We start from the raw sequence: 10,591 nt of genomic DNA, 5'->3' as shown, positions 1-10,591 counted from the left end.
TTCAAGTGATTGTGTATGTCTTTATGTTATGGTACTCCATGATTATTTCAATCCTTTGCTTGAACTGCACACCACCACTCTTTCCTCTAGAGGACCTTGCTTCCCTGCTACTTCACTGACAAAATAAAGTCCATCTCTTGTGACCTGCCTTTACTCAGTTTTCTCAGACTTAATACATTGTGCTTCCTTTGCTGTTCAGTTGTGCCCAATTCTTTGTCACCCATGGGGTATAGAACACCAGTACTGTCCATGGGGGTTTTCTTGACAGTGATACTGGAGTAGTTTGCCATTTCTTTCTCCAGTGGAGTAAGGCAAACAGAGCTTAAGTGACTTTGAAAAAAAAAAACTTAAATGACTTGCCAGGTTCATACATCTAGTAAGTGTCTGAGGATGGATTTGAATTCAGGTCTTCCTGACTCCAGGCCCAGGGTTCTATCCACTGAGGCATCTAGTGTCCACCTTATAGTACAGACTATTAAATTGAACATTATATACACATATATGTGGGTGTATGTATTTTGTGTGTATGGGTATTTCTCTCTCACACCTACTTTGGGGTGGTAAGAGTTGAATGGATGGAGTTCCCAAAGAGAGAGAGAGACTGTGGAAATTTGCTAGGATTTGCTCTGGCTTTTCCTAAGAGACTCAGTCACAATCTTAGATTGGTAGAGAATATATTTTGGCCATCCCCATTGCCCAAGTGCTTATGAAGCACAACTTGAAGTTTTCCCGGATAGCTCCTCTATGGTCACAGGGATAAACACTGAGGGGGCAGTAGGTGAGGCAGGCCTGAGCCTCACCTTTATCACCAAGGGTTAATCACATGCTCCTGGCACAAACATCTGGAGCATTGCTTCCTATGCTTTGCCAGGTGCCTCTTCTCTCCTTTGCAATCAAAGGTGAGACTCAGTTCTTTCTCACCTGCTGCCCCCTTACTGCTTGTCCTTGAATCAAATACCTGCTCTATCCAGATGCTACAGTGACATCTACAATGGGAGATAAAGAGTTAAGAATCTCTTTTTTTGAGAATGTAGATATTCCTGGGAGTTCACACATTAAGCTAATTCTCATAAGATGTTAGCCTTCCTGGAATCTTTAGTGTTGGTTTTCATTAGCTTTCCTGACTTTAAGCTCAGCAGGTGTGAACTGGCAGCCAAAAAGCCTCTGGGACTTTAAGATAAATTAAGAGAATTGTAGTGTTCAGACCAGAGGGAGCTGAATTTTTTTGACCATAGAAAGTCTCAAAGATTGGAATCTTAAACAGATAATAGAGGATTGAGATCCATTGATGTACAAAAGAATACATCAATTCAATTACAGATCTTTAAAGTATAGAAATATGCAAAATGACTATCCTTTGTCCTCATCAGACACACATGGAGTACTCTGGCAAAGATCACTATGAGCTGGAATAATTATGGAAGGGGGGCTACCAGGATGGTGAGAGGCTGAAGGAATCAGGGATGTTTAACCCAGAGAAGAGAGAACTTAGGAGACATGTAATCATTATATTGGGGATGTTGAAGAGGGTTTTTGTGCTTTGCAATAGAATTTCAATGAATCAGATCTCTTGCAATCATTAAATCTAAGATTCTATCAGATCTCTTCTCTCTTAAAAAAATGGGGAAAAGGATTGAAAGGAGAGGAATTGTTTGAAGGAGCTGACACAGATGTCCACTGCCACTTCCTACATTGTAGAGGTCCTGAAAGTTCATAATGCACATATCCTACAACCTCATCTCAGGTTCCCAAGTCATTCTCTAGTGCTCTGGAAGATGTTAGCTGGATTTCTAGGAGAAATCGATAAACGTATTGGAGACAGTCTTACTACATATCTTTAACAGAGTTGGACTTTTCTTTAGGTTTCTCTAAATGAATCTAATGAGACTCTAATGAAGTTTAATGAGAGGCAGGTGTGAGGTAGTGGGTTGCAGAGCTGACCTGAGAGTCAGGAAAACCTGTGATCATTTCTCTCCTCTGGCTTCCCTGATTGGGTGCTTTAACCTTTCTGCATAGGTTTCCTCTACCATTATCAATGAAGGGAACAGATCTGATAAGAAATTAATGAGATTTACTGTGAAACTTGTTCATGTGAGGAGTTTTTGGCCAAGACAAAAGGATACAGCCAGGATGTGACTTGAACACCTTCATGCTTCGCATGTGCTTACACTCTGGATCCAGCCTAGATGAACAATTGTGTATCTTCCCTATTCTAGAAAGTCCCAGTTGTTGACATTCTGCTCTTCTATGATACAATCAAAGAATAACAAGATGGTGCTACTGGAAGAGGCCATTGTATACTCTGTCCATATTTTACAGATGAGACAAACCCAGATTTCCCAAGTCAACCCTGAACTTGTGGTAGAATTAAGAACAGAACCTAAGTCTATTAATGATTTCTAATCCAATGTACTTCCTGCTCCCCAAAGTAATGTAACAAATAAATTTACAGGTTGATTCATGTATGAGAATACCTCTCTATAGTTGCTTACAAACACTAAAAAGGAAATATGGAATTAGCAGGAACTTATTAAAGGGTTTGACCTTAGAAACAAAGTATGAATTACTATTTTAAGTGTCGAGTCATAGACCTTATCTGTCTTCCCCCCATGACAGCTTCCCTAATCAACCCCATTGTACATACTAGCCATGATCTAAATGTTCACTTTTAAAAAGAAATTCCATAAAATTACTTTGTTCCATTCACTTCATTTTCATTCCTTAGTTCCCCTGATTGCCCAATAGAAGATCATGAATAAGCTTTTGGAGTTTTATAAAAATATATAAGCTCAAGTCAGCCATTTTTCCTTTTTGGATTCTCCTATTCCAACAGCCACATAGTCCAAGAAGTCCAAAGGGGAAGCCTCTCATTAAGTTGATATCTAGGCTGGAGGCAGAAAAATGACAAGATAAACTTGGAAGTTCATTTTTCCCTCTTTAAATAAGGGAGTCTTGTTAGAATAGGGAGAGTGCTGGTAAGATGGGGTTGGGTGGTGGTGGTGGTGGAGAGTGTGTTCATGGGAAGGAGAAGGGGAAGAGGCAGAGGTGTATCTTTAGCTCTAATGGCTGAAGATCTTGGGGTTCTCTTGATATAGGAACAGAGGCTTCTTTTGATTCAGTTAGATTCAAATGGTAGGCTTAGCCAGAGAATAGAGAAGTGAAATCAGACACAATTGGATTTGAGAGGTTTAGTTCTCCTCAAGTTCTCATGCTTCCTTGGTAAAGTACATATGTGTTCTAGATATTCTCATGACATAATTTCTTGGGCATTTTGTCAGATTGAAATGAAAAATCATAGAATCATGGAAAAATAACTGTTATTCACTTAATCTCCTATATAAAAATCTTACAATTATTTTTGTTTCACCTCTCATATCCAGTCTACCCCAAAGGAAGGCAAGTTCATACCTTGTTAAGAAAGCATCATTGGGGTAGCTAGGTAGCATAGTGAATAGAGTCAAGAGGACCCGAGTTCAAATCCAACCTCAGTAGCAATTCTTACAGCTGTTTGACTTTAGGCAAGTCACTTCACTCCATTAACTTGCCAAAAAATAGAAGATATCATTAATGCTAGAATAAAGAAGTTAATGGGGCATCCCAGTTAAAGCAATTTCAAACCTGGTCAGAGTGGGCCTTATCCAGGAAAGCTTGTTACAAGGAAGCATATAGGGGCACCCTACACATGTGTACTGGGTAGATATTACAGATGAACTGGTTCTAGAATTAAACAGAAAGAAGATCTAACTGGATTGTATTTGCATAAATTCTGTAGGGTTCTCCATGAACATAAAACAAACTAAAAACCTCCTCTTTTTAGTGTCAGGATTTTCCATTGATGGTAAATGGTTGTAAATCATGGAATACTAGTGTCTAAGGAATCAAAAATGCAAGTCATCTAAAAAAGCAATCTAACAATGCAAAGTGGACATAAATAGGTTGCAGCAGCATGTTAGTAAGGGATTGTGTGTACAAAAAGGGCCTAAAATATCGAAGCATGTGGGGCAGTCATGTAATCAGATCAAAGGAAAACAGATGGATGGACCATGTGTTGCCTTGGAACCCACAGGAATAATACCAAGAGATCTGGGGAAAATCTGCTAATAGTTGAATCTCCTGTGGATAATTTAATAGTGGATTTGGGCAAGAGTGGCTTGACTTATAAGTAGCAATCTGGGCCAAGTGTCTGTCAATCAATGTTATAATTCATGATATGAAAATAATGTAAGAAGGAAAATTCAGTTGCTAGGGTGGGGAAATTAGTTACCATATTGAGTATTAGCCACTAAGACAGGATCTCACAGAAGGGTGCTATTAAAAAAATGATAGCTTCCTATTTTGACTAGACTAATGACTCTTGCTGAATTTGAACTCCATGGAGGACTGCCTTTATGTCTACAAATTAAACCACTGTATACTCTTTAAAATTCTTCTATATTCAGTGCCTCCAGAGTTTACAATCTAGAAGTTTGCCAAACTATTAGACATACGTAAATAAGAAAAATGTAATTGGGTAATGTTTAAAAAAATAAAGGAAAAGACAATAGAACATAACCGAGTTCTGCCTCTGTTGTAGCTCTGAGAGGGCAAAGTCAGTAACAAGTATTAAGTAGATACAAAGACAAAAGTGTCCTCAAGGAAATTATGTTTGATCTGAGGAGATAACAAATCCATTGAAACTTGTTTTGCAGTGGAGTGTATATGCTTTTCTCACAGAGTTATTGTAAAACTCCAATGGGAAAGGTGAAAAATTTTACAAAAATTTTAAGGCTATATAGAGACATTATTATGACCCTATAGTACTTCATGATGGCCCAGAGTTGAAAGGGTTCTGGTTAACAGGTCTGGTGACTCTGGGACTCTGGGTGACAATTGGGAGTTTGTAAAGTGTAGATCACCTCTGGGCTGTCCCACAAGTTGTGAAATTTTTTCTGCTAAAGCAGCCCACAAAGACCAAGGCACAGGGAAGTTGTGTGACCTGCATGAGATAAAGGAATAACCACACTAATGAAATATTAAAGTATGATGTATAGCTGTGAATCTGAGTATTCAGTTCAAAGTGCTAGCTAGCCTTTGCCTTCAAGGAGCTTGTAGTCTAATGGGGAGAGAAAATACAAACAAGCTATATACAGGGCAATTAGAAAATAGTCAACAAAGGTGAGGCACTAGAAATAAGTGGGATCACAAAGGTTTTTCTGGGATGTAGGATTTTAGCTGAGACTTATGGCATGTGCATTCCATTCTATATGTTGAGTTTATCGTTCATATATATTAATCCATGATTATCCATGATAATCCATGGTATCATCTTTACAGGTTTTCATTCTCTGTGGTAAGTCACTCTCCTACATCCATGCCTTCTTATTCTGTTTGATTCCCATCCATGCCTTTTTCTTCAGATCCTCCAATGAGGTTCTATCCCAGGTGCTAGAGGCCTTTTCATGTTTAGAAACACACCTGTAACACCCAGGGTGTCCATTTGTTAATCCTCATTCTCACATGATCAGTCTATTTTTAGGCATCCATGTCTAAATATGTTTTGCTCATTCTTTTCATGTTTGACATGCTTCAGCCTACTCATTCTCACTCATTAAGCCTTTGAGTCACCTGTGATTTGGATTCCTCTGAGGTGGCGGTGTTACATGATTTAATCATGGAATATCAGAAGAATTTTTGATGATTAAGAGACAGACATTTTAATCATTAAATATATTGCTGTTTCCCACATATTACCCAGCTTGATCTCCTTTTATTTAATTGGGGAGGTAGCTCATTGTCTGTAGGCAATACTTATCTAAGCTTATATGTACTAATGGATGTCAACAGACTATCTCTGCAACTAAATGGTATAATGTAAGGGGATAGCTATTCATCAATTTTTTTTCCTTCAAAGATGACAGACATATTGTCTGATCTTGCTATCTCTTATACTTTGTGTTTCTTCCTTAAGGATATGCTCTCTCTCTCTCTCTCTCTCTCTCTCTCTCTCTCTCTCACACACACACACACACACACACACTCAATTTGGATCAATGTACAACATGGAAACGATGTAAAGACTGAAAAATTACCTTCTGTGGGGGTGGGGGGAGGGAAGTAAGATTAGGGGAAAAATTGTAAAACTCAAAATAAATAAAATCTTGAAAAAATAACTAAGACAATCTCTTGATTGAATCTCATTGAGGAGCATGTAGTGTCACACAGAGTCTCAAAGGTTAAAGCTTAAAACTACAGTAAGATTTTTAGGACATCCCATTCATTCTACCTCCCTACCAAATGCATGTATCTGTCTAGTAACGCACCTGTACACATCTCATATATTCAATTAACACACACACATATAAATATGTATATGTATATATATGTCTATCATCTATCTATCTATCTATCTATCTATCTATCTATCTATCTATCTATCTATCATCATCATCATCATCATCATCATCTATCATCTATCACCTATCTATCTATCATCTACCTATCTATCTATCTGTATTTCCAGGTTCAATGCAGTGTTCCCGGCAGCGGATGTCCGAAGTGGAACTCAAACTTGTAAGAGCCGCTGTCTAACGCCGCGGTCTGAAGGAGGCGCCCCTAGTGTACCCCGGCTCTGGGCAGACCGGAGCGCGCCCCCGGGGAGCCTCAGCAGGCTGCCCCCCCCCCCCCCCCCCCCGCCCCGCGCCAGTCGCCCTCGAGGCGGACCCGGAGGCGCCGTCGGTCCCGGGGCCACAACTCCGCCCCGCAGGTTACCCGGCAGGTGGGCGCTGGTTGCCCCTCCCCTCCGGGACGGACTTGGGGGGCCCCGGCTGGGGGTCTCTGTGGCGGGCAGGGGCGCCTGCCCCCCGGGATCTGAAGTTCAATAAAAGCAAGTTGAAGGCCGCGGAGCCGGGCGCCGGGGGCGCGGCAGGGGCGTGGGGCGCACTCAGTCACTGCTGGGGGTCCCCGGGCTCCTCCGGACAGACCCCCGCCCCCCAGCAGGGTCTGGAGCCCGCCGTGGGTCCCTGCCGTGCGGCTGCCCGCGGGGGACGGGGTACGGGGTGCGGGTGGGGTCCGGCCCCCCGGGCCCCGGAGGAGCTCCCGGGGGGGGGGGGCGCGGGGGCGGGGCTGGGCGGGGCCGCGGCCCCGCATTGGCCGCCGCCGCTGTGACGTCACGGGGCTCCGGGCCAGCTCCCCGGCCCCGCGGCCCCGCGGCATTGTCCCGCCGGCGCTCCGGGCTGCGTGTCCGCTGCCGCGCTAAGCGGCCCCGCGTCACGCCGGGTCGGGGCCGGAGCCGGGGCCGGAGCCGGGGCCGGAGCCGGGGCCGGAGCCGGAGCCGGGGCCGGAGTCAGAGCCGGGGCCGGGGCCGGGGCCGGGGCCGGAGCCCGAGCCTGGGGCCCCGCCGGGCCGCCGCCGCCGCCGACATGGTGTCCCCGGTCACTGTGGTGAGTGTCGGCTCGGCCCGCGGCCCCCGCCCGGGGCCGGGCCCCTCGGCGCCCCCGCCACGAGCCTCCTCCCGGGACGCGGCGCCCGGCGCGCGGGGGGTGCGCCCCTGCCCGGCCCCTGCCAGCCCCCCGCGCCCCCCGCGCCCCCCGGCAGTCAGCTGGTGGAGGAGAGCCGGCACGTGACCCGGGAGCGTGACGGGGATGTTTGCTTGGGCTCCCCTCGGCCTCCGCCAGCTGGGGTCGGGGGGCCGGGCGGGCAGCGGGGCGCGGGGGGCGGGGGAGCGTGTCAGTGTGTGTGTGTGGGTGAGTGGGTGTGTGTGACGTTGTGTGTGTGTGCATGTGTCTCTGTATGTACATGAGGTTGTGAGTGTGTCTCTGTGTGTGTATGTACATAAAGTTGTGAATGTGTGTGTGTGTGAGGTTGTGAGTGTGTGTGAGGTGAGTGTATGTGTGCATGAGGTTGTGAGTGTGTGTGTGTGAGGCTGTGTGTGTGCGTGTGTCTCTGTGTCTCTGTGTGTGTGCGTGAGTTTCTGTGTGTATGTACATGAAGTTGTGAGTGTGTGTGAGGTGAGTGTGTGTGTGTGTGCATGAGGTTGTGAGTGTGTGTTGTGTGTGAAGCTGTGTGTGTGCGTGTGTCTGTGACCCGCCGGGCAGTGCCAGGCGTGTGGTCCCTGGGAGCCTGCCCTGGAAGCATCAGGACCGCCTGTGCTGGGAACACCTGCTTGGCCCGGCCAGTCGGCCCAGGTGCGTCCGTGTGACCTGATGGGATGGCAGACCTTGGCCCGTGCCACCCCCCCCCCCCCCCGTTCTCCGGAGAAGCTCCCACAGGCTTTTGGGGCTAGAACTCACCCACTCCTTGTAGGAACTCCACCCCCCATTGCTCCCTTCCTTTTCACTTCCCTCCCCCCAGCGCCCAGTCACTTTAGGGGAGAGGTCCTGGAGGGTTCCTGGCAGGCCGCTGTGTCTAGGGGAATGAAAACTCCTTAACTTTTTTTTCTTCCAGGAAATAGGAAGGGAACTGGAATTAGGTTGCTGGAGGAAACCCTTGCGACTCTGAGGGTCAGGGAGTGGTTGGTTGTTGTTTTGAAGTAACCCCAAGGATGGATCCCAAGGCTGCCGAGCTGGGCTGTGGATTGGACAGCTCCTGTGACCCTTGAGAAGGACACTTGGATTGATGCTCTTATTGGCTCATCCTAAACAGACAAGTCCTGATGGGGTCGGCTCCCTCTCCAATAAGATTCCTTGGAGGTGACAGTTACTTCTTCCCCTGGCCACATTCCTTCTCAGCAGCTCAGGGTGGTGATACCATTCTGTTCAACCCCTCTTCCTCCCTCACCTTGCTCTGTGGGTCTGTTTTCCGGTCATCAGTGCTTATTTGGAATTAGGTGAACCTGAGTTTTATTAGGTGAACCACAAGGCTGGAGGCCAGGCAGCTCCATCAGCCAGGGCAATCACCATACCAGAGCAGGTCACGCAGCTACACAGGGCAACTGGGGAGACACGGGAGCAGACGACTGCAGCTCTGCAGTAGAGGCATGAGCCGTGCCAGGCTTCTCTCAGCTGTTGGCCCTGATGTCTCTCCAGTTTGGAGCCAGCTAGACCTGATCTCTCCAGCCTCTCCTTAATTCAGCAGATGTTTGTATCTTTCCCTCCTCCCTCCCCTCTTTCTTTCCTCCCTTCCTTCCATAAACAGTATTTTATTTTTTCCAATTGCTTGTAAAGACAGTTTGCAACATTATTTTTTATGACTTTAGTTTTCAAAATTGTCAACCATCCCTATCTCCTCCTGAAGATTGCAAACCATCGGATGGAGGTGCAATTATGTAAACATTTTCCTATTAGTCATCTTGTGAACAAAGAACCAACAAAAGGGACAAGCCCCAAACAAAAAAGTGAAAATAGTTTGCTACCCATCAGCCTCCATAGATCTTTCTCTAGCTACAGATAGCATTTTCCATCAGGAGTCTTTTGGAATTGCCTTGGTTCATTCTATTGCTGAGAAAAGAGCTAAGTCAATCACAGTTGATCATCATACAATGTTTCAGCAGATGCTTCAAGTGCCAACTCTATTCAAAGCATTAGGCCACACACTAGAGACAAAATCTGCTGTTTTCCCCCTCTCCTTTCCTCTGGTGTCTTCAGCGCTGGGGGTTGTTCCCGAAGTGTGCCCTTGACCACAGCCCTCTCCTGCCACTGCTGGGTGGCTGAGCCTCTGCTCTAACTTCCCTCTCTCAGTTCCTTGTGTCTGACTTTTAGTGACCCCCCTCATCTGCTCCTTGTCTGTTTCTAGGATATGAGGGGGACTTTTTCCCCTCCAGGCTCCCTGACAGGGACTCCTCAGGCTGGCTTCTTGGATCTTGATCTAGGTAACATTCCCTTCTTATCTCCCACACTCTGGTTTTCACCACTGCCTTGGGTAACACCTGACATTTACATAGAGCTCTCCTTAAGAAAGTACTTTATACATGTTATGTCATTTAGTCCTTCCTAAGGTCCTGTGAGCTAGGGACTCCTACAGTTGTGCAGCCCCATCCTATTGCGAGGAAACTGAGACTCGGAGAGAGTGGCTGGCCCACCAGTAACACAGCTGACCGGTCAGGGTCACATGGAAGATTTAAACTGCTGAGCTCTTCTCTGTCTCCAAGCACGTCCCCTTTCTGCTACATTACACCCAGGTCACACTTTCCTTCACTTCCCCTTGAAAGAGAAGTTCCCAGAAACACCTTGTAAATGGGCTAGGAGCTGTTCCTTGTTCACCCTTTGTAATACCTGGTGGTTCCAACCTTAATGCCCTTGGGAGGGAGCAGCTTTCCTGGGAATGAGCCCAGGAGTGAGTGTCAACTGTAGGTAGGCACATGAATGTGTGGGGCCAGGTAGGAAAGGAGCCTGTTGGCAAAGTCCACACACATAAGTGCAAATATTTCTGGGACCTGGCTGCCAAGGCCCTAAAAGGCCTCTCTGGCCCAACTTGCTGATCCTAAGATGGTTATGACTTATCTTCGGTGGTTTCCCTGCTGACTCTGCTCTGTTCCAACAGCTGATGTCGGAACCCTCCCTCCCTCAAGTTGACCCACAGGGGAAACTAAAGGACACTTTGGAAAAGAAAGGGGGTAGGGGAAGGAGGGTTACTGGAGACTAAAGAGAAGGGGAAGGGTGGAGTGGGGATGAGGGCC

General features: G+C 46.4%; 1 protein-coding gene across 3 annotated transcripts in view; it reads left to right on the top strand.

The window, feature by feature from the left end:
* Positions 1-6,489: 6,489 nt before the first annotated feature.
* Positions 6,490-10,591, top strand: part of TMEM86A (transmembrane protein 86A) — a 13,975-nt gene continuing 9,873 nt past the window's right edge. For 2 of the 3 annotated variants that reach the window (XR_012477141.1, XM_074230140.1), the window contains exon 1: positions 6,490-6,549. Coding sequence is in view for 2 of the 3 variants with exons in the window: in XM_074230140.1 (XP_074086241.1) it covers positions 6,505-6,549 (45 nt within the window). In the remaining variant the exon portion in view is untranslated. Of the gene's footprint in view, positions 6,550-7,316; positions 7,419-10,591 lie in introns of those variants that run through there. The other variant, XM_074230141.1, reaches the window with a different exon arrangement.

Source organism: Macrotis lagotis, chromosome 3 (genome assembly GCF_037893015.1).
Source record: "Macrotis lagotis isolate mMagLag1 chromosome 3, bilby.v1.9.chrom.fasta, whole genome shotgun sequence".
Taxonomy (NCBI): domain Eukaryota; kingdom Metazoa; phylum Chordata; class Mammalia; order Peramelemorphia; family Peramelidae; genus Macrotis; species Macrotis lagotis.
This window is presented reverse-complemented; position numbering and strand designations above follow the sequence as displayed.